The sequence below is a fragment of the Callospermophilus lateralis genome, chromosome 18, assembly GCF_048772815.1.
Source record: "Callospermophilus lateralis isolate mCalLat2 chromosome 18, mCalLat2.hap1, whole genome shotgun sequence".
NCBI lineage: Eukaryota > Metazoa > Chordata > Mammalia > Rodentia > Sciuridae > Callospermophilus > Callospermophilus lateralis.
The window spans coordinates 34,301,766-34,328,757 of NC_135322.1; the positions used below are offsets into that span (position 1 = coordinate 34,301,766).

At 52.9% G+C, this 26,992-nt stretch overlaps 1 protein-coding gene across 1 annotated transcript in view; it reads right to left on the bottom strand.

Annotated features, from left to right (window-relative positions):
• Positions 1-26,992, bottom strand: part of Znf423 (zinc finger protein 423) — a 316,423-nt gene that overhangs the window by 185,884 nt on the left and 103,547 nt on the right. The window contains exon 3 of the mRNA XM_076838789.2: positions 25,439-25,639. Coding sequence (XP_076694904.2) covers positions 25,439-25,639 — 201 coding nt within the window. The remainder of the gene's footprint in view (positions 1-25,438; positions 25,640-26,992) is intronic.

Genomic DNA, 26,992 nt, shown 5'->3' on the forward strand with positions numbered 1-26,992 from the left:
AACAGTAAATTGCATTTCAATGGACAAATGGCTCTGCCAAGAGGAGGGTGCAAGATTCCATTCTCAGGGAGGCCCCTCACAGACTTCTGGGACAAAGGCTCTGGAGAAGTGCCCAGTAGGGGAGTCCCCCAGGGTGTCACCCCTGGGGGAGACCAGGCAGGACCTCAGGTCCTGCTGACTTAATGAATTCCTTCCCACCCACCAGCTACCAGGGTGAGAAGCCTCAGAGCCTTCAGGAGCCAGCTAGCTCCCAGGCTGCCTCAACTCTCTGGACTGGCAGGGCTCGGTCCCCAGCAGGGCCTGTGAGCTGTGCTGGGTGCACCGCCTGTCTGCACAACACAGAGCCTGGCACACACTGGATCACCGTGACCACGCGCTGAGGGACAGGTGCATGTGTGGTGGGTGCATGACTGAATGAGCACCCCAGTGGGCACAACCCATTCAGCCCCAAGAGAGGGTTTGGGGAGCCCTGGATCCAGAGATGACCTTGGCCCCAGAGGCTGATGCCAGCAACTAGACCCAGGACCCATGCTGGAACTTTCCAGAGGGCCTCCTAGACCAGCACCTTGGCTATGCCATGCCCAGAGATAAAACCTGAGCAGGCTCAAGGTTCTGGCTAGTCACACCACCAAGTAAATCCCCCACTAAGCATCCCCTCCTTGAAAGATAAGAATCCATGTTTATGTCTGACAAGGGTCACCAATTGCCCCAATTTGTCTGAGACTCTTCAAGTTTTAGAACTGAAAATACTACATTCCAGGAAGCCCCTCAGCCAGTCCCAGACAAACTGGGACGGTTGGTCACTCTGTACCCTTCCCTACCCCTCTCACGTGAGCTGCATGAGGGCAGGGGCCAGCATGCGGCCTGATCCATACTAAGCGTCCACGCATGCTTGGTTAAAGGAAGGCTTTGTTCCTAAGCTCCAGTAGGTCTGGAGTTTCTCATCACAAGGGACAAAACTCTTACTCCATGTAACCATCCCAGGCTGAGCACATGCACCAGCCCCCACCCCCCAACAGCACTGGACGCCTTCAGACACGCTGCCAGAACTTGAGCCAGGTGGGAGACCTCGCACTCCCAGGGCCCTCCATCCCCACTGGAGTCCCTCCTGCTTACCACCCTGGCCACCCAGAACCCTCCCCTCCCTCCTCACCTAGAAATCAGTTAGGAGCAGACGCCAGTGCTGTGACCCCCGAGTGGCCTCCCTACCCACCCGCTCCCACCCAGCCCTTGAGAAAGCACAGGATTCCTTTATGCCACAAGCATAATCCCTGAAATCCTGCCGCCCAGTGCCAGGCCCTGGCCACCAAAGGTGACGAGTCGAGGCCCCAGCCCTTCACGAGACCCACACGGGGTCACAGCATGGAGAGGACAGCGGGGACAGGGCTGGGCAGGGTGGGAAGAGCAAACCCCTCTACCTGAGCACTACGCGGCGTTTCAAAGGAGGCTCACCAAGGATGGTCACCAGGTACCCGCTCGCGATCCGCGGGTCGGTGGAAACGAAGGCGACGCGGAGCAAGGAGCCGAGGGAGGCATGCCAAAATCATTGCTCCGGATCCCTGGATTATGGCTGGATTTTATGTTCGCCTCCTGGCTTGTCTTTATGTAATAGATCTTGCACAGTGAATTTGTACAGTGAGACGAAACCAGCAAAAAAATAAACAAAATGTATTTCAAAAAACAAGGGAATCCCTGAGTCTTCCCTGGAGCCCCAGGGAAGGAGCCCCCCAGCCACGCCGAGGCCCAGGAGTCCTCTGTGCCACAGGAGCAAACTGGGGGGTGCCCCAGGCAGAGGGTGGCCCGGGCCAGGACACAACGGGCGTCAAGGGCAGTGTGAGGTGGAGAGCCACAGGACAGGCAGACGCCCCCTCGGGAACAGACACTGCCACAGGGCCCTGCTCTTCGCACAGGTGTGAACGGGGTCCAGGGCCACGTCCCACCTGGAGGTGGGCTACCAGCTGCGGGCAGATCACCTGCCACCAAGTGTGGAGTCCAGGTGTCAGAAGGAAACTGCAACCAAGAACCGGCCACACTTTTATCATCCATTCATAAAAAATATAAGTGCAAGATAGAAGAAAATAGGTCACGTTAGTGAGATTTACAGTGACCTGGAACTCTAAACGTCACCCCAAAGCTCCCCTAACTACATCTGACTTAAGAGGGCCACGTCTGCCTGACCCAGAAACAGAAAGGGAGTCCAGAAATTGGAACAAGGGGGTTATGGTCCAGAGCATCCATGACACACAGTGGTACCTGTGGCCTCATGTCACATTAAAAAAAAAAAAAAACCATAAACAACCCCCCAGGGTGGTCCCCAGGCCCATCCACTCTCCACACAGCAGCTACAGTGACGTTTCAGAGACACCCAGGGCCTTGTGCATAGAAGGCAAGCACTCCACCAACTGAGCTCTGTCCACAGCCCCCCACTAGTCTTAAGATAAAATTCGGACTGGGATATAGCTCAGTTGGTCAAGTGCTTGCCTTACACGCACAAGGCTCCAGGTTCAAACCCCAACATTACAAGTAAAATAAAATAAAATCCCTCTCAGCTTGACCCCCATCTTCCTCTCACCACTCGCTGGGGACCCTCCATCCTGGCCTCTCAGCTGGTCTTCTAACATCCAACTGTTGCTTCTGCTTCCCCAGGACCTTTGCATATGACCCCCATCTATAGCACCCCACTCCTCAGCCTTTACCTACACTCACATCAGACACAGAGCCAAGACTCTTACAAGGCCCTACATAGTGCTCTCTACTCATAAAATCAAAAATAGAATGAACTCTAAGCTATAAAATAAGTACAAAGAGGTTTTAACAAAAAATACATGTATTTACCTTCCTCTAGTGCTTAAAATTTTTTTTTTAAAAAAAGCTTGCAAAAAGAAACTCTTTCCCGTCTGATAGTGGCCCTCCTTTGCTGGAGCCCTAAGTGCTTCCTTGAAGTTCTTGGCTCCAACTCCACCGCCTCAGGGAAGCCCTCCTGCCATCCTCTGCCACACTCACAAACATGAAAATCTGACGCAGGGGCCCGCTCAGCGCTCCCACGGCGCCATGGATGCACCTTCCCCTGGAAGCACTTATGGCAGCTGTAATTTCCCACTGTTCGCCCGATGCTTGGATTAATGTTTGTTCCCCCAGCACACCATCAGCTCCACGGTGGGGACAATGCCTGCCTCATTCACCAGTGTGTCCCTGCCTCAGCACAGGGCCCGGAACGTAGCAGGTGCTCAATAAATATTTGTTGAATGAATGAATAGACTAATAACGGCACGAGTGAATGGGGGCAGGCGGTTCCCGTTACAAACACCATCTTCAACAAAACAAAAGCAGCCCACGGAGCTCCTGAGCAGGCCCGCGTCCCCTGACGTCAAACCGTACCTTCAGCAAGCATTTGCAAGACACCTACTATGTGCCAGGCCCTGAGGACACAAGGATGCACCAGACAGGCCTTAGCCTGCAGCAGCGCAGCCCAGAAAAGACAGAAAAGTCCAAAACCCAAATGTTTAGCAACCGCTTTATGAGAAGACGGAGCCTGTGTGTGCTGGGCGAAAGCTAAGGAAACGGACGTGAACGTTAGATGCTGTTACTCCCATGTCTGGTCCCCCAAGCATCCGCGGGGTCAGGCTGGTGCCACCCACTGGGTGCAGCAGAGGCACACCAATAAGGTTTCCCCTGAAGCAGGGTTAGGGACAGCCTCCCCTTAGTGTCCCTGTGCCACCATCTCCAGGAGGAATACTTCATCAGCCCCCCTCCCCCCGCTGGGCTAGGGAGGTCAGGCCATGGTCCCTTAACCAGAGCCACAGCTGGCTCTGTGGCTCTCAACCCAGGGCAGCACTGCCCACTGCGGGCACTATTTCAACCGCCATTGGCACACTCTGAATGCCTGTGCCCACTAGGATGTCTCTGGTGATACCTAACCCCCAGGTGGTGATATTGAGGGAGGGGCCTAGGAGAGATGTTAGGTCAAGGTGGCAGAGCCCTGGTGGGAGGGATGAGTCCCGAGGGAGCTCGTTAGCCCCTTTCTGCCCTTCCACCATGTGAGAACGCACAGAGGGGACCATCCACAAGAACGGACCCTCATCAGACACCGAGTCGGCTAGCACCTTGAACTTGGACGTCCCCACCCCCAGAACTGCGAGCCACGTATTTCCGCTGCTTGTGAATTACCCAGACGGAGGCCTGTTGTTACAGCAGCCACAATGGACAAAGAGCAGCAGAAACCAGGAGGTTGCTACTGGCATCTAGCGGGCAGGGCCAGGGGTGCTGAATGTCCTGCAAAGTAAGGCACTCCCTGGGAACCAAGAGCTGGCCTCCTCCAAACGCCCCCCTGAGGTCGGGAACTCTAGCACAACTCGGTCATCGGGAACCAACCAACAGACTCTCCCTTGACTGGCTGAAGAGCAGTGAGACAGGAAAGGCCACGGGAAATCACCTAGAAAAGGGAGAAGCCAGATGAGTCCAGCTGTGGCCCCGAAAACGCCAGCTCCTACCAAAATTCTTCCGACCCACTTCCCGGAGCCTCCCTCCCTCCCTCCTGAACTCCTGGCTACTCAAAGTGGGGTCCGTGGACCAGCAGAAACCTGCATCCCTAGAAGCCTGTAAGGAAAGGCAGAACCTCAGCGGTGTTGGGTCTGCTGCATCAGAACCCGCATTTCACAAGATTCCAAGTGGGACACAAGCACCTTCGAGGTTTGGGAAGCGCTGCTGGACGCCACTCCAGGACGCACTCGGGGCACTTTCTCTCCACAGATCACCCACCATGAGCAGCACTGATGAGGGAGCTCTCTCCCTCTCCCTCCCCTCCGTCCCCTGGCCACGTGTTGCCTGCACACAGGGACAGCACCTCCACGGCACAACCCCCTAGATAGGTGTCATCCCCACATAGGTCAAGGGGTGACATGTAGCCGTACGAAGAACCAATTGTGTGTGTGTGTGTGTCGCTGGGTGTTGAACCCAGGGAGGGCGCCTTGTGCATGGAGGCAAACGCTCTACCAACTAATCCCCAGCCCCAAGACCCCATTAAAAGAAAAATCTCTTTAGTTGGAGATGGACACAATACCTTCATTTGACTGCTTTGTTTTTTTATGTGGTGCTAATGATGGAACCCAATGCCTCCACGTGCTAGGCAGGCACTCTACCCCTGAGCCACAACCCCAGCCCCAAGCCCGGATTTTTGTTATTCCCGTGGAGCCTGCAAGCTGGAGAGGACCCGGAATGATCACAAGCTGAAGGCAGAAGTACTTTCCTCAGAACTGCACCAACACCCGGGCCACCCCCACACGATCCAGGATTCATTTCAGGCCTTCTCTCCCAACTAGCTAGAAACTGCTGGGAGGCGGGTTCTGACTCCCCTCTATAGTCCCCTGGAGCCCCCAAACTGACCTAAGCACAGAATCCAATACCAAGGATTTGATACCAAGTAAGTACTAGAGGGACAATTGTGGATGGGATGCAATGAGATGGATGGGATGGATGGGATGAATGGATGGATGGATGGGATGGATGGGATGGATGGATGGGATGGATGGATGGATGGGATGGGATGGGATGGATGGGATGGATGGATGGGGTGGGATGGATGGATGGATGGGATGGGATGGGATGGATGGGATGGATGGATGGGGTGGGATGGATGGATGGATGGATGGATGGGATGGATGGGATGGATGGATGGATGGATGGATGGATGGATGGGATGGATGGATGGGATGGATGGGATGGATAGGATGGATGGATGGATGGATGGATGGATGGGGTGGGATGGATGGATGGGATGGATGGATGGGATGGATGGATGGGATGGATGGGATGGATGGATAGGATGGATGGATGGATGGGATGGGGTGGGATGGATAGATGGATGGGATGGATAGATGGATGGGATGGATGGATGGATGGGATGGATGGATGGGATGGATAGATGGATGGGATGGATGGATAGGATGGATGGATGGATGGATGGATGGATGGATGGATGGGGTGGGATGGATAGATGGATGGGATGGATAGATGGATGGGATGGATGGATGGATGGGATGGATGGATGGGATGGATAGATGGATGGGATGGATGGATGGATGGGATGGATGGATGGGATGGATAGATGGATGGGATGGATGGATAGGATGGATGGATGGATGGATGGATGGATGGATGGATGGATGGGGTGGGATGGATGGATGGGATGGATGGATGGGATGGATGGATGGGATGGATAGATGGATGGGATGGATGGATGGATGGGATGGATGGATGGGATGGATAGATGGATGGGATGGATGGATAGGATGGATGGATGGATGGATGGATGGGATGGATGGATGGATGGATAGGATGGATGGATGGATGGATGGATGGATGGGGTGGGATGGATGGATGGGATGGATGGATGGATGGATGGATGGGATGGATAGATGGATGGGATGGATGGATGGATGGGATGGATGGATGGGATGGATAGATGGATGGGATGGATGGATAGGATGGATGGATGGATGGATGGATGGATGGATGGATGGATGGGGTGGGATGGATGGATGGGATGGATGGATGGGATGGATGGATGGGATGGATAGATGGATGGGATGGATGGATGGATGGGATGGATGGATGGGATGGATAGATGGATGGGATGGATGGATAGGATGGATGGATGGATGGATGGATGGGATGGATGGATGGATGGATGGGGTGGGATGGATAGATGGATGGGATGGATAGATGGATGGGATGGATGGATAGGATGGATGGATGGATGGATGGATGGATGGATGGATGGATGGAATGGATGGATGGGATGGATGGATGGGATGGATGGATGGGATGGATGGGATGGATGGATAGGATGGATGGATGGATGGGATGGATTGGATAGCTCAGATGGATGAATGGGATGAGATGGGATGCATTGGATGAATTAGATTTTTGGGATGGATGGGATAATGAATGAAATGGGATGGAATGGAATGGGATGAATGGATGAGACAGATGGGATGGGATGGGATGGGATGGGATGGGATGGATTGAATGGATGGATGGATGGATGGATACATAGATGGGATGGGATGGATGGATTGGATGGATGGGATGGGATAGATTAGATGGATGGATGGATGGATGGATGGGATGGGATAGATTGGATGGATGGGATGGGATAGATTAGATGGATGGGATGGGATAGATTAGATGGATGGATGGATGGATGGATGGGATGGGACAAGAATCAGGTGGGACGGGATGGGATGGGATAGGATGGGACAAGGATGTGATGAGATGGAACAGAACAGGATGGGATGGCGTGGGAAAAAGAAGAGTCATATGGGTGGCAAGAAACGGCACAAGATGGAGCAGGACAGATGAAATGGGAGAAAGGAGAATGCAATAAAGGCTGGGCCCAACAATGCCCCACATCAACCATGGAAAAATGTGCTCCTAGAGGGAGACATGTACATGAACATTTACTACAGCAGACAATGGGAAACAACCTAAATGCCGGCCACCAGGGGACCCGCTGCAGAGACCACGGTACATCCACGCGATGCAAGGCCACGCTGCAGTTAATAAAGAACAGGGAGATCTATACGCCGACCTGGACGGCTCTCGGAGGCATAGTACTGCGTGAAAAACAGCAAGTTGCAGAAAGATAGATCCAATATGGAATCATTTATTTTTTAATCAAAAATCAATACAACATTGTTTCTATGGATACACATACACTATCCTTCATCGGATGTAAGACACCACGGACTGTAAAACACGCCATTATTTTATGTACTACTGCAAAAGAAAAACAAAGAGTCCCGTAAACCAAAGCCAATGACAAGACACTGGCTGCAGGATGCACCTGGCTTTCAGAGATGTTGGAGTTGTCCTGGAGTCGGGGAAATACCTTCAGGACGATGTGAATTCCTAGGAAAACAAGGTCCTCACGCACACAGTCCAAAGCAGGGGCGGCAACTAACCTGGGGAGGGGCAGGGGACAGGAAAAAGCCTTCTCTGTAATCTTCAAAATCTTTGCATATAAAATACATTTACGCACGACTGTGATTTAAATGGTGCCTTTCTTCCTTTTTTCCAGTGATGTCTGAACATCTCATCCGCCCCTGGCTTAGAGGGGAAGCAGTGCTAAGGACATCGGGCTGGTGCGTGAGACCCAGAAGGACACGGGGACTTTGCGCCACACCCCCTCAGGGTAAACCTGGGTGGATGAGCCAGTGGGAGGCTTCAGCAGGAGGAGGGGGGAGGCTTCGGAATGTCCAGTGGGGACAGGGCATTGGCAAAAAGGAAGCGGAGGAAGGGAATTTGTTTGGGGGGGGGGAAACAAACGATTCACGATTGACTTACAGAGTGCCATTAGGGATACTAGGGGGCCCTTAGGTTGTCCCCCAAAATGGCTCCTTCATCTATCCTCCCTGCTCTCTGCAAAAGCGGTCTGAAAAGTCATAATGCCATCCTGAATGCATCACTCACAAGGGACCTCCTCCGGACTCAAGCCTCTAATTCCGCCTTAATATCCAATTCTGTGTGTCGGGGACAGCTGAAGCTCAGCCTGCAGCAGCCGCGTCACCTTGCCCTGTACACAAATAAAAATAGCTTTGGTGCTCAGAGCACAGGTTCCCTTGTCGGATCCTCTGGGGGTCCCGGAGCAGCTCGGTCGGTCGGAATGGAAACACGTGCAGGGGAAACACACAATGAACAAAGAGGCTCTGCAAGGCGACCTTGACCTTCCGGCTCTTCCTTGGCTCCTTGGCCACGGTGGTCCCCACGAAGCCGCCAATGGGATCGCACCGTCCCCAGGGATGATGGCCACCGAATGCCTCTCGTTGCCGGTTTCTCCAGTATTTAAGCGGGCGATGGCCACAATTGGAATGATAACCTGTGCGCGTGTCTCCTTTTATGCAAAGTTTAAGCAGCTCGGGCCTCAACTGGAGCCAAGAGCCGCGCCTTGTGTCTCACAATGGACAAAGCTTGTCCTGGGGCCTTAACAGAGCAGGACCAAACTGCTGACCAGCAACCCCAGGACAGACCCCAGGGGAAGGGACCACGGAAGAAGCCACTTGATGCGGCACCAACTCCAGAAAAACCACCCCCCAAACCTGCTCGGGAACCTGTCCTTCTACAAGCTCATCCCTGCCCTGGACTTGGGAGCAGCGCTCCTAGGCAGGACCCGAGCCGGCCGGGAGCCGAGGGCATGCACCCTGCACAGCCGCTGGCCCCTCCAGTCACCCCCACCTTCGTCACCCACTCCATGTCCAAAGAGACTGGGGAGTGGAGGAGGCAGAGCTGGGGTCTTTCTTCACTCGGGACCCCCTCTCTTCTGGCTTTGTGGATTTCACCAGGCCACCCTGCCATGGCTTCTCCCTGCAGGTGGAGGTCAGAGGTCAGCGCCCCTCCCTGGCTCCATCAGGTTCCCACGATGCTCCCCGGCACTTTGTGGGACCCTCCCTGCCCACCTCCATAGAAGGCCCCCTTAGTGAGTGCTCCCCACTCCTCTGTTTGAAAGCACCATCTGTTTTCTGTGGGGACCCTGACTAAAGGGACACCCTTTAAACATTTGGGGTGCAGGGGTAATGGGAACTGAACTCAGGGGCGTCTAACTCCTGAGCCACATCCCCAGCCCTTGCTGAGTTGCTCAGGGCCTCACTAAGTTGCTGAGTCTGGCTTTGAACTCACAATCCTCCTGCCTCAGCCTCCAGAGCCACTGGGATCACAGGCGTGCGCCCCTGCACCCGGCTAAGCAAGTTTTCAGTAAATACATCAGCAAGGTGTTTGCTCCTCCTGGTGAAAAGCTTTAGAGGCACCAGTGTGGAGGACAGCATCAGGGAGGCCGGCCAGAGCGGAGAAGCCTGTTGCCAAACACGCAGTCCGTCCCGGAAATGCCAGTCTCTCCAGTAACTCACCCACACCCCACCTCCCCCAGCCAGGGGCACCCCGGCTCTGTCTCCCCGCTACAGGCTTGGACCTGCGCCTGCCTGCCTTCCCCGGGAAACCGAATCAGCCTTGGCAGTTTGGTCAAGGGAGGAAGAGACTGGCCCTGAAGAATGTGGTCATTTCTAAAGCCCACCTGTTCCCTGCCGTGCCACCAGGGCTCCTCAGTCCTCAGAGAGCGGGGAGTGCAGGTGCCCGCTGTGGGTGTCCTTGCTGCCCGTGCCCAGCACGCATCCTGCATTTCTCCGTGTATCCCTCCATCATCTGTCTCTCCTGCAGGGACAGGGATCTCATCTCCCCAGGTCACTGCTGCACCCCTGACACCTGGCCAGGGTGTGGCACATGGTAAGGCATCAATGAAAAACTGCAAGTCCAAAATGTAAAGTGCCCCGTCCACTGGAAGAGCAGAGAGCACACTCTGGTTTGGTCCCCTGACCCTGTCCTCCAGCCCCCGGGATCAGGTGGGAAGAGCAGTTTCTGAAACAGACAAGGAAGTACGGCTTGGTGCATCCGAGGGGGAAAGGCCTCTGTCCAGGCCAAGGAGACTGCCCAGCCCCGAGTCTGCAGGCATCTCTGGTCCTTGAGCTGCCCAAAGGAGTGACAAATGAAACAGCTCTGCACCACCCTGGATGCTCCCCACAAAGCATCCAAGATGTATTTCCCAAGCACCTACTATGTGCCAGCCTGCCTACTATGTGTCTCCGGTCAGAGTCAGGCACAGGCACAAGAAGGACAGAAAAGGAGGCTGCTCTGGAAGGGTCATCTTCTAAGAGCAGAAAGAAGCATCCAAAGACAAACCATGAAGATCATTTCAAATAACTACCATGAAGAAAATCAAATGGGATGATGTGACAGAAAAATAAGGAGAGCAACTTCAGCCGGTGGGTGGGGGGTGGGGGAAGAAGTAACATCTAAGATGGATCAAAGGCCCAAGGGAGACAAAGGAGCCCCCATCTGAAAACCCCAAAGAAACTCCAGGTGGAAGGGAAAGGTAGTGCAAAGGCCCTGTGGTGGAAATAAATGTGGCTGATTGAGGCTCGTGGAGAGCCAGGGGGAGGAGAAAGTCAGGGCAGGGAGTGGGGTCTCAGGTGTGAGCTGCCCTGAGAACAGGGACAGGGATCTCATCTCTGAGGATCTGACCAGGAAGAGGCTGGGGGGCCACAGGCAGAAGCCAACCACCCCTCCTCCCCAGCCTCCCTAGAGTCTGCCCTCCAGCCACCTGCTTCCCACCTCCCACCTCCTCACCACCCAGCCTCCAGCTTCCCTCAGCGGGTCACCCCTATCACTTGGCAGCACCCGGTTGCTCACCCAACCACTCCGAGAGGCCACGGCTGTCCCCATTGGAGATGGCAGGAGAACCTATGGCCTGTGTGTCCCCTGAGCCGCTTGCCACCCCCACACCCGACACAGCTGCCTCGCAGGCCTCAGCCTTCCCAAAGGCCCCCCAGGGCCCTGATGTCATTTCCAAAGGCAGCCAAATCCTAGCCCCTCAGCCCCAAACTAAACTGTTTAACACAAAATGAAGCATTTTATAATCCCCCGACGTCCTCTCCCTGGCTGGCACGCGGAGCGTGGAGTCGCGCTGCCAAGACGCCGGGAGAGTCGAGCTGTGTTCAGACCCGGGCCAGGGGGAGGCTGCAGGTCGCCTGCTCTCTTCCTGCTCTGGAGCCCCCAGCCGCAGCCCACCTCTTACCCGCCCTCTGCCCCAGGCCGGGCATGCACAGGCTGCAGGAGGGGCTCCCCGGGCGGACCCCTGATGGCCGCACTCCTTGGACCTCAGGCCCCACTCAGCGGGAGATAAATTTGGTCGGTTTCTCATTTTGTTTCGGGAAGCTCTTGATTTCTCTAGGTTAGGTGTCATTTTAAGGGTGCCAATCACAGGGTCTTGGAGTTTGAAAGACTCTGAAAAAAATCAACCGGTGCCCGTCCCTTGGGCCCTGCCCCCGCACTCCCAGGCCGCTGCCCACCATCACCGATGAACTGTTTCCAGGCCCCGTCAACCAGGCTTCTAGAGCTGGCCCTGGCTCTGTCCTGTGCAGTATCAACGTAGGGGAGCCACCCATTCCCCCACTGCTCTGGCCCATGGCTGTGACCACAGCTTCCTCTGGGAGGCCCCTTGATTAATGTCTAACCCAGAGGTGACAGGAAAGATCATCCACTGACACTCTCCACGGCCATCAGCACACAGCTCCCTCTGAACTGGTGACCAGCCTTGCTCTTGATCCCTGCGGTCACGCGACCTACAGTGGGGTCCTCCCTGCCGCTCTAAGTTAAATGGCTGCTTCTGCTGCCACTCTCCATCCCCTCCTTCGGCCAGTAGCACCCTGGTCTCCTCTGGGAAATATCTGTGGCCTGGCCTGAGCCAAAAGTCTACGAAACATTCATCAGGGCCAGGAGATGGAGAGAGACCACGTCCAGCAGCCTCCACCCAGTCCCTGGGTTCAGCCACACCTGAAGCTCATTCTACTCCTGCAGCTATGAACTGCCCTATCTGGCTTAAGCACATCAGGGTTTGGTGTTCTAACAGTGGCCACCATGGAACCCTGACTTCCCAATTTGTGAGCATGACTTGGAGACCTCCCTTCTCCGTCTTCCCCTGAACCACTCCTTCCAGCCATGGTCTCTCCAACAACACAAGGGAGGAAAGGGCTGCCACCTTCTTTCTGCTTCTGCCCCTGTGGCCTGAGTACGCTGCCATACTATGCCTCAGCAAATGAGCCCCTTGTTCTCTGCTCTCATATGGCTCGGCGCATGCAGGCCTTGGCCTTCGTCAGAACTCATCAACCAGCTCAGGAGAGGCATTTTATTTTGAAAATCTCCTGGCTAACATCAGTAACGGGTCAGATGTTAGGTGTTAAGTTGCGTGGACTAGTGTCGTTACCATACCCCCAGGGCCTAAAATAGTTCTTAGCACGCGGCAGATGCCTTTAAAATGTACAGTGAATGAATGAACCCATGACCAGGGATGTATGGCTCTAAGGAAAGGACTTCTCCTTTAGAAGTTTGCTTGTGCCTTGGTGCCAGGAGTTATAGCCTAAGGGACGTGGAAATAGGTCACCCATAGTCTTCAGCTGCGTCTCAGTCCATTCAGGCTGCTATAACAAAAATACCAGGAACTCAGTGACTCGAAAACAGCACACACTTGCTTCTCGCAGTTCTGGAGGCTGGGAACTCCAAGATCCAGGCACTAGCAGGTTAGGTGTTGAGGAGGGTCCCCGCCGGGTAGTCAGTATTTCTCGCTGTGTATGGAGCGGGCGAGGGGAAGGGGCTACGGAACACTCTGGGGCCCCTTTTCTAAGGCTTTAATTCGGATCTCTCGTGACCTAACCCTAAAGACCCTGTCTCTTCATGTCATCACATTGAGGATTGGATTCCACATATGAATTTGGGGGACCTACAAACAGACCACAGCAAGCTATCACCAGGAACTCCCAGGGAGTGCCTCTCTTTGATCCTTTCACCCCCAAAACCAGGTGGGGATCCTGGCTGGAGGCTACTCCTGTTCTCATGAATGCATTTCCTAAAGTTTCCTCAAACCTCAAACTGGTGGGAGCAGAGACTGACAGCTCAGGGAACATGGTCTTCGGATCCTCACACCCAGCAGGATCTGAAATTGGCATCCGCATCCAAAGAAGGAAAGCCACCAGGGAGGGGCAGGGCCCACTCCTGGGCATGAGGGGAACTGTGGGGGGGGGGGGGAGCTGGGACCCCCGGAAACCTCCACCTGACGGGCCCGGGCTGGGTGGTGGTGCTGCGTTTTGAACCAGTGGAGTTGGTGGGGAGGCCCCTATTCCTTCCCCCCACCCCCAGTATTCGTAATCTAACTACAAACTCAAGAAAGAAAAGAGCCCCGTGGTCCTGGTTTTGGAATGCACGGCTCCGTCCCTCTTTTCCCCTCTGGTTCATGCTGGACCGTGTGGCCTTTCGGTGACTCCAGGTTTCTCAGGAAGGTCTTGGGAGCTGGAGCACAGCAGGCGATTCCCAGCATGCCGCTGGACACTGGGGCCACTCGGGCCCGAGGACCAGATGAAGTTTGGTCCAGCCTGGCCAGGGCCTGGATGCAGCGCCTTGAAGCCCCTGGCTGTTGGTGGGTTCCAGGGGGGCTTGGTGCACACCCCCATCCCAGAGTCCTTTCCCCAAAGAACCAAGAGGCAGAGGTTCAAGGGGGTCAGCCCATGGCCTCCGTGGGATGCCCAAGGTGGAGCACAACTTCCACACAGTTTGTCAGAACAAGGATGGAAGCCAAGCAAAGGTCCAGTCCGATGGCGAGAGGTCTGCGGAGCGGGAGATCTCCAAGCGGCAAGCCTGGGGCGAGGCACCCAGCAGGGCCCTCTCAGCCAGGCAGGAGCTAGCTCTGTAGGTCTCAGTCTACCTGGGGGCTGCAGCCCCTCCTGAGAATCATCAGACCTCCCAGGCCAGGCTGGCTAAGTCACCACATCCCGGTGACCTAGGACAAGTCCTGCCTCACTAAGGAGCCTGGCCAGTCAGGCCCTGGCCGTGCTCGAAGGAAGAGTTCTGCAGTCCAAAGACGTAGAGGCTAAGGTTGGGAAGGACTTGGTCTCCTGAAAACTCTGAGGTTAGCTGTGGAGATGCCGTTAAAAGTCAAGTTGACGGACTTGATGATCGATACCCGACAACCCAGCAGTGGACCAGAACTTACTCCTTCAGACCTGCATGGAATTTCTACCACGGAAATAATGGTCCCCATCTCCCCAGTTCTCACACCCTCGGGTCCGTATGCAGCTGCCCTCGCTCTCCCAGCCCTGAGCCTCGCTAATACGCATGTTCCACTCTGGCCACGGTGATGGCCTAGGGTGGGTCCTGGTCCTGCTACTCCACAGAGCCGACCTCAGGACTTCCTCCCTGGCCATCAGAAAGTCAGTGCTCATTACTGCCACTACTGGGTTGGGAGGGTGGATACCAGGGGTGCTGGGGACTCCTCTGCCAAAGCCCACGTGGCGATGGGGTTTGTGGAGACCGGTTTGGGTCCATGTCCTTGGGGTCCCCGGAGGGCTGGGTTTAAAGCCAGCCTGGACCTGTCAGTCAGGAGTCCAGCTGAGCCAGTGTGTCTCCTCTTCTCTGCTCACCAACTTGAGTCACGTCTCTATGCCAATAGCACAGTAATCGAGGACCTACTATGTGCTAGGTAGCCAAATGCGTCATCAAGACTTCATCTTTCAGCTAGGTTATGCATTCCCTGTTGGCAGGAGTGAGTCCACACACACCAGAACACACACACACACCAGAACACACACACACACACACACACACACAGAGAGCGCTGGGCACAGTAGGTACAGTATCACCACTTGCCTTCTAAAAATCTCCAAACTGAAATGGATGACGGCAGGCTGGACCCAGACCCCACCAGGAGTACACACGCAACAGATCCAAAGGCCAGCGTCGGTCAGGCCTCGGGCTCCTGCCTCATGCACCTCCTGGGAAGCCATTTGGCAGCTTTGGTGGCTTCCAGGAAAGGTAACAGGAAGCAGGTTCCTGTCCCAGAGCCATCTCCAGAACCTACTCCCTGGGAAGCAAAGCGGGGGCTGGCCTGCAGAAACACCCACGACACCCAGCACTGCAGCTTGCCTTCACTCTGGCCCATCCTGGGCCACAAAAAGACCCAGGGAGCTCAGTGATCCAGAAAGTGGTCAGGGTAGCCAGGTGGGAATGAAGGAGAACCTCTCTCCAACGCTGGGGAGCCCTGGAAACCTGCAGCCCTACACATAGGTGGCTATTTCCCATGGAAAACCAAAGAAACGTGGATTCCTGCCCCCACTGCCCTGGCCTTCTACACGGCAAGATCTGTTATCCTATACCGAAGAGATGTCCGTTCAGGGCCAGCAACGGGACAGCGGCGCTCACTCTATGCAACCGAGTCGAGGGGAGGGTGCTCTGTGGGCCTGCAGAATTCACGGGAGGTGAATACAGTGTCGGCCACTGAGACGCGAGCTCCCCGGCACACTCACACACACCACCACGGGGACCCCGGGCACAGCTACCCCAGCCCAGCTCAGATCTGCAGTCCGCGGGCCCCCTGGCCTCCCAAGCACCTGCTAATGGGGAACTCCAGGCCAGAGTGGGGGCGGAATTAGGGAAGGTGTCCACAGTACCCCCCCACACCTTCTTGTCCCCGTTCCTCCCAAATGGCAACCCCCTGGCAGGCTGACGCACACAGTTGGCATCTTCCTGGAGAGTGGCGGCGAGCGACCTCTCTGTACCTTGAAACACCTCTCAAAGGCACTAGAGAAGGCGGCTCCTTCAAGGCCACGCGTGGCACTTCCTCTCACAAGTCGAGGAATCTCTAAAGTGGACATCTTCTGTCTCTATATCGCCAGGGCCCAGGAGTCTCTGCTAATAAACACTTGTCGAAGGAGAAAGCCATCTCTTCCCACTCTAAATGCCCCTTCCTGGTCACATTGGAGACCTGCTGTGTCCAGGCCCAGTACACAGAGCTGAGCCCAAAACTCGGCATCCAAAGCTTGTCCACTCTCCACCTCCTCACAGGCACCTCTTTCCCTTGCGGGGGGCGGGGGGGTGTGTTGTAGCCTCCTTGGGGACAACAGCAACATTTATTGAGCACCTACTATATATTCTAGCCACAGGCCAAGGCTCTCCTAAGACCAGAGGGGAGAATAAGACCCCAAGCCTTGACGCGGAGCAGCACACTTTGAGAAGTGAGACGGGATGGCAAACTTTTTGATCTTTGCCAATCTGGTAGGTTAAAAATGGTATTTCCCTGTGGTTTAAATTTACAGTTTTCTTATTATAAACGGAGCTCTGAATCTTTTTAAAAATGTTTAAGATCCCACTAGTATTTCTTTTTCTGGTTCCATTTCTGTCCTTTTCACATGGGATAGATTCAAAATATCTAACCACAAGTGTGGCACGAACCAATCAGCAAGGATACTGGCCTTGGGCAGGGCAGGCATCCCCAGCCTTCGCCCTGTTCCCCTGCTGATTGACTGGCTATTTTCTTAGTGTTCGTAGGCGCTCTTTACACTTTTAAGGAACAGATTTTTGCTTGAGATGTGTGTCTTTGGTTTGATTTATTATGGTTTGTGCAATGCAACTTTTTTTTTTTATTGTAGCTAAATGTTTTGGTCTGTTTTATGGCTTCTGGGTTTGGGGTTATATTTAGAGAGGCCTTCCTCACCCTGATCCTATTAAATTGAAATTTCTAAAAATCTCTCCTATGTTTTCTTTTAGTATTTTTAAATTTTCTTTTTCTGTTTGGATTTCTGGTCCATTTGGGGTCTATTTGGCATTAGGGATGAAGAAGGGATCCAATTTCCTTTTTTCAGAACGACAACCCCTTCTTCTTCCTAATCCCAGGTCCTGAGCTGTCCGTCTGACCCACACGGATATGCAGACACCTTTCTCCTGCACCAAGTTTGCGGACGTCCTTGGGACCACCTCTGGTCCCACCTCTGGTCCCTGGTCCAATCCCCTGGTCCACTCAGAACAAACCCATCTGGTTGCCATACACATCCACCTTCCTTTCCAAAATACTCCTTCCGGCCTTGCATGCCAATTTTTTATCACAAACTTTGGACAACTTCTGCATTTCTAAATAAACCCTACAGTTACTTCCACTGGGTAACATTAGGTTAATTTAGGGGAAAGTGACCTCTTTATGACGCCGAATCTTTCTACCCAAGCAGAAGCCCCGCCTTTTGTATTTGATTTCTCCAGTGCGTCCCCAGTGGTTGACTTCGTCCCCTCCATACTAGTGAATGTCCCTCACTGAGCTGGCGCCCTGGCTTCTGCCTGTTTGGGGGCCACTTCTCGCTCCGTGCCTTCTAACGGGCTGTCTGCATGGGGGGGGGCTCTCCGTGGGGGGTATTGATAGTGCTGGAGCCCCAGGCCTCTTGCACTGTGTTGTCGGCTGACACCAAGGCGCTGTGCACACGCAGAGAGACCACGTCCTGCACCTGTGTGTTTGGCAGTATGGCTCCCAGCGCTGGCCCTGGCCCCACTCTGCATCGCCTGAATGGAGCCAGGACAAGGGGCACCCCCCAACCAGGAAGGCCCCCCACGCTGTTGGAGCAAGAAAGGGCCTGAGCTGGCCCACAAAGGCGGGCGCTGGCCAGCCGACAGACAGCAGTGAGGCTGGCAAAGGTGCCCGCCTTCACGCAGCCCCAGCCCTGTAATCGGGGCCCACGGGTCACTCTGGCCACAGCTGAATAAACCAGGGTGTAATTAACTTTCCACTCGGCTTTTTACGCAGCAGCATCTCACCTTTGCCAGAAAAGGAGGGTCTGCCTTTGAGAGGGGCTGGGAGCGCTCCTCAGTCCCGACCCTCACTAAGGGCGTCGAAGGAGGAACAGCAAAATTAACCCTTGGGGGACACTTTTTTTTTTTTTTTTTTTTTTGCTGTTGCTATTTGAACAAAGTCCTCCTTATTTTATTTTATTTTTTTTAAGTTGAGTGTTCAAAAATGCAACATCTGGAGTTTAGTTTGGAACCGTCACAGTCCCCAACCTGCGTTCTCCTGGAGAGCTGTTCACACCTCAAGTCTCGCCTCTACTTACAGGTCACCCCCCATCCCTCTGAGCCTCAGCTGGCCAACGTGTAAATTGGGAATGGATGTACTAACTCGTACCTTCCTGCTGCATCTGCGAAGACTAGGTGAGATGGTTCATTCAACAAGCATGTATTAAGCACCACTGTGTGCCAGGTGCTGGACCAGGACACAACAGAGAACAAAGCAGATATGGCTGTGGTCTCCATGAAGTCCCGTGGTTGTGAGGGAGATTGCGATAAATACATTGAAAACCACTGCAGAGACGGGCACAGTGGCACGGGTCTGTAATCCAAGTGACTTGTGAGGCTGAAGTAGGAGGCCTGCAAGTTCAAGGCCAGACTCAGCAACTTAGCAAAACCCTGTCTCAAAAATTAAAAATAAAAAGGCCAGGGGATGTGGCTCAGGGGTTAAGCCCCTCTGGGTTCAATCCTCAGTACAAAAAAAAAAAAAAAAAACACTGCAGAATAATCAAAGAGCATGCTGAGGGGTGTGGGGTGAGGGGCGTGGGCAGTGTGGGCACAGGGGCCCCAGAGAGCAATCGGGAAGGGCTGAAGAGTCATGTTCCAGGCAGAGTACCACAGGCCTGGTATGCAGTAAGTGCTAACTAAATGAAGCATGGGAGAACTACAGCCCACACTGCAGTGAGGAGAAAGGAGGACCTGTTTACACATCTGCCCCAGCACTGTCTCTTGGGGGCAGCAAGAACCTTGTCTGCTTCAGAGCTGGCCCTCTCTGCCCAGCAAGGATGGGAATGACGGCTGAAGGGAAGAAACCAAAGCTCAGCTCCAATCCAGAGCTGAAGGCAATTCCCATTCCTCAGAGGGGGTGCCCGGAGCCCCCCCGTGACCATCCTCAGTCTTCCTAGGGGGTCTCCACCTGCCTCTCCCTCCCTGTAACAACAACAACAACAACAAAGATGCCAGTTGTGCCTTTAATGGACCTCCAAAACCACCAGGTTGCTCAGCCTTGAGGACCTGGACTGGCACACCCCAGGACTGGCCCAGTGCAGACCCCTGCTGATAGCCCTCTGTGGACACAATTAGGAGTGTCACTGGAAAAGTCAGGTCCAAACACTACAACAGCGTGGACGGAGCACCCAACACCCTCGGGCAGTCAGCCTCATTAATTTAGGCCAAAGCAGCGCGGCCAGTGTAAATCACAGACTGCCCTTAAAAGGTGGTATTTATACCAGGAAGTGATAAAGCATTCTATCTGAATCCAGACTAAAGGTCCATGGGTGACCAGCTTCAATGAGCACATAAAAGATTGGAATCAGCCCATGGGTAAATCAAACCTGTGTCTACGGTGCCCTGGGCAGTTCCCAGAGACACTTTCTGAAGTCCTTGAAGTCCTCCGGGCTTCCAGAAGACGATAAAAAACACCCCCTACAACCATTCACAGAGCTCAAATTGGTGTGGCCCATGCCACAAATCGTGTCAAGACCAACTCCAGCCTGTTCCCTGTTCCAACGTTATTTGAGACGGTGGAACCTGGATTAACCAGGACTTTCAACCCTCAGCAATTCAGACTGCCACCGAATCCATTTCCTGACCTGGTGCCCACAAACAATGTCTCCATTAGGCACAGGACGAGCCCCGCACACTCAGGGAGTCAGCCTCTCTCTCTGTGCAAACACCCTCGTCTACTGGGCTCTCAGTAAAAATTCAACGTGTTTATAGGACAGGGACACAGTACAGGCCACTCTAGCTTTCTCTTTGAGCACTGCTATTTGAAAGACAAGAGCCGGGCACAGTGGCACACAGGACTCTGGAGGCTGAGGTAAGAGGATCACAAGTTCAAGGCCAGCCTCTGCAACCTAGTGAGACCCAGTCTCAAAATAAGAAACACTGAGGATGTAGCTCAGTGGTAAAGCACCCCAGAATCAAAAAGAGAGAAAATAAATAAACAGACAGATAAATAAATAAAGCCAAGAAAGAAAGAGCCCACACACACACACTCAAAAAAAAGGAAAAAAAAAAGGAAAAGGAAAAGGCTGAATAGCAATGTGGGAATCCATTCAGAAAGCATTAAGTGCCGATTGCAGAATATAAAATGGCATGTGCTCACGACTCCAAGCATGTCAACATTTGTCATCCTGTGGGCGCAGGCTGGAGCGAAGCAAGGGAAAAAATCACACGGTTGTTGGGAACATGATTTTTGCTTGTTTCATTTCATGTCATAAAAATGCAACGTTTGGTACCTTTAAATGCTGTTTTCTCCTAAGACATGAATGGGACAGAGACAGAGACCGAGGAGGGACACGGCCCGAGTTCTTAGAGTCCACTCTGTTTCAACTTATGGGCCCGGGGCTGCCCCTCCTTGCTGCAGAACTCACCAGGTCCCACTGGAAATGCCAAGGACTCTTCAGTATGGAGGCCCAGCTCCAGTGGGGAATGCCCCTTAGGAATCTGAAACAAGGCTCCCCCTTCCACAGTGAGCTCCCCGCACCCCCCACGCCCACCCCCTCCAGAAGTCTGCAACCTCACAGCCGCTCTCTCGGATTCTGAAGGGAGCAGGCATTGCACGCCCCCCGCCCCCCGCCCTCCACACTACTGCCTCCCAGGTGGCCATACAGAGCCCAGAGGCCACTATGCCTTGCAAGTCTTGTTTATTTGGTACCAGGTATTGAACCAAAGGACACTTAACCACTGAGCCACATCCCCAGCCCTTTATTCATATTTGATTTAGAGACAGGGTCTCAGTAAGTTGCTGAGGCTGGCTTTGAATTTGTAATCCTCCTGCCTGGGCCTCCAGACCTGCTGGGATTACAGGTGTGCCTCACTGCACCTGACCCCGAGTGTGCTTTGATATTTGTGGGGGGGGGTTTGTGTGTGTGTGAATTTTCTGGTATCAGGGATTGAACTCAGGGGCACTTAACCACTGAGCCACATTCCCAGCCCGTTTTTATATTTTGTATTTTGATCCTGCCTCAGCCTCCTGAGTCACTGGGATTGCAGGCATATACCGCTGAACCCGGCCGCCACACGTTTCTTTACAAACTACCTGTAGGGAGGAAGGGGGGTGGGGGGGAGTGATATCTGTCAAATTATATTGTTATATTGTGAATTGTGTGCGTGTATGAATACATAACAGCAAATCCCATCAGGATGTACAACTATAATGCACCCATAAAAAATGGGGGGGGAGAAACCCTCCATTCAGGACTGTATCTCATAAACACATGCCCCCCCACCCCCATGGCATGGTCCTGCTCCTACACACCAAGGGCATGGAAGGATGACCTTCCTGTACCTTCCAGCAGTGACAGTCTCTGCAGGGGACAAGAGTCGTTCACGCCCAAGACCACCATCCTGGGAAGGACCCACAGCTGAAAGGGCGGACCCCAGATTCCCGACAGCAGAGAAGGCCCCGCCCAGCTGGCAGACTGTGATATGGTGAGATACATATTTGGTCCCCAGCCTCCTGGGAGCCCGAGATGATCTCCAACGGCCAATATCTCATCAATCGTGGCTGTGTAAGAGCGACAGGGTTCAGAGAGCTTGGATTGGAGCCTTTGTGATGAACTGGCAAATGCAGGTGTTTCCCTGGGTTCTCTGAACCATTCCAGCAAATGAGTCGAACCCAAGGAGAAGCCAGTCACAGCCTGGAGCTCACCATTCACACCTGCAGTGGGCAAGGGGCCGACGTGGGGAGGAGCCCTCACCCTGTGGGGTCTGAGGCCATCTCAGACAGAGTGTCACAACTCAGTGAAATCAGAAGACACCCTGCTGGTGTCCGCGGCAGAACTGACTCGTGCTGAGAGGGACAAATCCCCACACACTTAGTCACAGAGTGCTCCGTGTGGATTGCTGAGGGAAGGGAAGAAATAACAGGGTTTTGTTTGGTTTTGTTTATTTTCAGATAGACCCTTCATCTAAGCATCAGATTCATTTGTTCTCAGAAACCTCTGGTGGTCCCCACAGCCTGCCCGGCCTGAGCTGAACACGGCCCTCTCTGAAATGTCTGTAAAATCGTAAAACGTCCATCTTTCCTCAAAATGGACGCTCCAGGAGGACAATAATGTCCACCTGCATCGTCCCTTGTATAGCATCTAGCAGGTAGCAGGTTAGTGACTTCTGTTGATGGGCCAATGGCGATCATTCAGCAAACCCAAGGGTCTGGCCTGGAAGGGCCCACTATTGCCAATTTTTTCCCAGGGATGCTTAACCGTGGGACCACATCCCCCCCCAGCACTCTTTATTTTTCCATTTTAAGACGGGTTCTTGCTAAGTCGCTTAGGGCCTTGCTAAACTGCTGAGTCTAGCTTCCAACTTCCGATCCTCCTGCCTCAGCCTCCTGAGTCCCTGGGATTTCACTATTGCATCTTTTTATATTAGTTCCAATATAAAAACAGAAGCCAATTTCCAAACATCTTATACTCGAGTCCAATGCATAAAACAGAATTTAGCGCTGAGGTTACAGCTCAGTGGAAGAAGGCTTGCTTAGCACGTGTGAGACACTGGGTTCGATTCTCGGACCACATATAAATAAGGTTCATCGAAAACTTTAAAAAATATTAAAAATATTAAAATCCCTGGGGATTGAACCAATACCCACGCCACCCCCCAACACAAAAAAACAGCCTCAGAGACACCGTAGGACACAGATAGAAAGCAAGAATACCCCGGAAGGGCGTGGAGGCCTCCTTAGAAGGGAACCCTTTGGAGCAACACGCGTGCAATTCCCGGCAGGCCACCTTGGCTCGGGTAACCCTAAGAACCCAAGTCCTGGGGGAGAGGGCTCCTCACATTCCGGGCCATGTCGGGGAGACTCCTTCCGACTGGGCCCCCCTTCACCAGGCGGTAATGAATTTCTCAGGGATGCTGTCGGGCAAGGTCGCTTCTCCTAGTCTTTCAAGGAATTTCTGACTCCCTTCCAATGCTCCAGGGCTTGGGGATATTCCTGGCTCCCGCGTCCCCACGGAGGTCGTTAGTGGGGTCCTGTTAGGAAGCGGGCAAGGCTATCAGTGGATACCACCGGCATCGATAAGGATGGCTGGGGACCCTGCCAACGGGGCTGCCGTGGATGGCAGCCAGAGTCAGAAGCTGCCGAGAAGAGAGTCTGCAACTGGGAAGGGGAGCTGCCCAGGAAGGAGCACAATGAACCGCCGTTTCTTTCTGCTGGCACAGAACCCTCCTACCTACAGCCCTGAAGTCTCATGGCTTCCCTTCTCCACCTAGAGCCCCACCGTTTTCAAAAATGTACTTGAAAGACACAGAATGAGCTTGACTCTGAAGAGCTGGAGGGAAGAACAGCCTCAGTGGGTGCTGCAGGTGGGGTCCGCTCCAGGAGCCACAGAGACTCAGGAGAGACCTGCTGAGCAGCGTCGGGCCGGCTTTCAGGACCACACAGAGTGGTCTCACTGGCTCTTAGAGAATAAAGAGAATAGCTTTTAATCAGAAGATCAGTGAGTTGATTGTTTTTAAAAAGTCAATGACTATATTTCATTCTCTTAGAGTTAAATTCCACCTCGACTCTTGGTTAAATTGAGAAATACACTAGTGTCAGCAGGGCAGAGTGGCGCACGCCTGTAATCCCAGTGGCTTGGGAGGCTGAGGCAGGAGGATTGTGAGTTCAGAGCCAGCTTTGGCAATTGAGCAAGGCCCTGAGCAACTCTGTGAGACTCTGTCTCTAAATAAAATATTTTTTTAAAAAAAGGGGGCGGGGGGCTGGGGATGTGGCTCAGTGGTTAAGCACCTCTGGGCTCAATCCCAAGTACCAAAAACAAAAACAACAAAAAACAAAACAAAAAAAATACACCAGTGTCTATTATTTTCTCAAACAAGAAGGGTCAATAACCCACGCCAAATAGCTCTATGATCTTCGTGGAGCAGAATTTTTCATTCTTGGTATCTCGGCGTTTTGGGGACGGGAAAAGCAAACACTATAGGCACCTTCAAATTCTAATTTGAAGATTATAAATCACCCATCATCTCTGCCTCCGGTTGAACTACCACAAATTCCCAATGAATGGAGTTTGGATTACTGAAAAACAGAAAGTTCAAAAACGCTAAGAGCCCTCTCAGGTCTCTTGGTGTTTGCATCTGACCTGGTCTGGCCAGGGCTGTGCAGATACTGGTGTCACTAGAGGGCAAGTCATAGCCGCTGCCCACAAAACTTGGCTTTTCCAAACGTTCAAGATGGCATGAGAAGTAGGGTCAGCAAGAGCTTTGAGTTTCAAACTACTCCTTATCAGAAAATTTACTCCCAATTAGGTGACAGGTCCCTTTAACCATACTGGCCCCCAACCAAAAACCAGCATCCAAAGGGTCTTGTCAACAACCATGATGGGTGTAAGGGACACAGATGCTATGAATTCCCTCTCTGCAAACTCAGGACCCAGAAATGTGGGATCCCTGTCCACAGGTGCCACACAGCAAGGAATAACATGTCCTTTAGTTCCTCACCTGCCCCAGACACACACACACACACGAAGTCTGCAGTAGCTCCTAGGGAAACCCTGCTCTCGCACACCTTCTCCAAAGCACTAAACACATGGAGGGTCACCTCAGGGCCTCCCCTTCTCCTCCTACCCAGAGAGGAAGGACAAGCACAGAGTGAGACCACGGCCCTTTCTTCACAGGCTGTCCTTGGTCTTTGCAATCCTCCTTGTCCCATCAGAAACCTCAGAGCTCACACACTTCAGCTGCTTAACTCTACACTAACAATCTCTTTATTGTTGGGTTTCCAAAAGGAAATCCACAAATCGGGGGTTGCAGACCCACCCACTGCGGCAGAGCACCGTTCGACAGGGACCAGGGATGGGGCGCCTCTACCCAATTCCTGTCGGTTGGAAAGCTGTTGCTTTTATTTTTAATTTTATTTTAAAAGGCGGATACAGGGTACCCAAGACACCACAATAAAATGACATTAACTGTAAAATTACATTATTAATTCTTTAATCTCACTTGAGGCTTCAAGCTGTTGCTATGCCCAATTATCCGTGTAACCACCTGTCAGAATCCCGGCGCTATTTAGCATTACCTCCAGGACAGCGGTGGGCCCGGTGGTCCGTCAGGTCTGCCAGAGACTCGAAGTCCTGCTGACAGTGATCGCAGGTGTAAATTGACTCATCCTCCATGTCTTCATCGTCCTCATTTCTCTCCTCTTGACTTGTCACGCTGTTCCTGTCTTCCAGCGCCCGGCTGGTTTTCCGATCACTCTCCGGCTCTCCTTCTAGGCCTCCTGCCAACAGGAAGAATACAGTCCATGTCAGCTGACGGGGTCTTGGGAAAGGGTTTTAAAAGAATTGCCCGGCATTTATTAAGATACATTTAATTACTCTACCTCCCGGGGTCCATTATTCTTGACACCTCTCAGTATATTAATATATGGGGTTTTTTTGTAGCATGTGGTGCCATAATTCTCAACTAGATTCTTTAATTCATGGCACAAATCTTCTAGGGGGATTACTTGTCATCTTTCCTCCGTGCATGGCTGCTGGGGGTCATGACCCCTCAGGGAGGTGAAAACACTGTAGCATTTGTCTCCTAAAAAACCAATTCTGTTACACGCCTCTGCAGAGCTCCCACCAGCTGCTCCTAGCACACCTCGACTTGTAGCTTCCCCTACAAACCTTGCAGTTTAGAACTGGGAGACCCCTAAGCCATGTTCTCCCTCCACACAAGCCGCCCAAGGTGGCCATGTTGGTTCAGCCCCTTGCAAAGATGTTCTGATTGTGGAATAAAAGAGGTGGGTATGCTCAAGGGACCCTGCAGTCAGACTGCAAACTCAAACATGCCTAACCTCTCACATTGGGGCCTGAGAGCTGCCTAGAGAGTGAGAGTCAGGCTGGGAATGGTTGGATCCATTTCTTTGAAATAAAATACCTACTGTGTGATTAGCCCTGTGCATGTGACTGGCTCATCTGCAGATAACAGTGATTTAATACCGGGCAGGGTGGTGCACATCTGTAATCCCAGGGGCTCAGGAGGCTGAGGCAGGAGGTTCATGAGTTCAAAGCCAGCCTCAGCAACTTAGTGAGGCTCTAAGCAACTCAGTGAGACCCTCTCTCTAAATAAAATATAAAAAGGGGGGCGGGGGGCTGGGGATGTGGCTCAAGTGGTAGCACGCTCGCCTGGCATGCGTGCGGCCCGGGTTCGATCCTCAGCACCGCATACAAAACAAAGATGTTGTGTCTGCCAATAACTAAAAAATAAATATTAAAAAAAAAGGGGGGGTGCTGGGATTGTGGCTCAGCGGTGGAGTGCTTGCCTAGCACAGGCGGGATCCGGGTTCGATCCTCGACACCACATAAAAATAAAGGCATTGTGTTGTGTCCATCTACACCTAAAAAATAAATAAATATTAAAAAAAATACATTTTATATATATATATAAGGGGGCTGGGGATGTGGCTCAGTGGTTAAACACCTGGGTTCAATACCTGATACCAAAAAACAAAACAAAAAAAAAAATGGTAAATATAACATTCAGAACATATCAATAATCCCAATAAACCTCAGCAGAGTAAATCTGCCCATTAAAATACATTCACCCTTGGATTTGAAAATCGAAGAGTGTGTTGTCTCTTCCCACA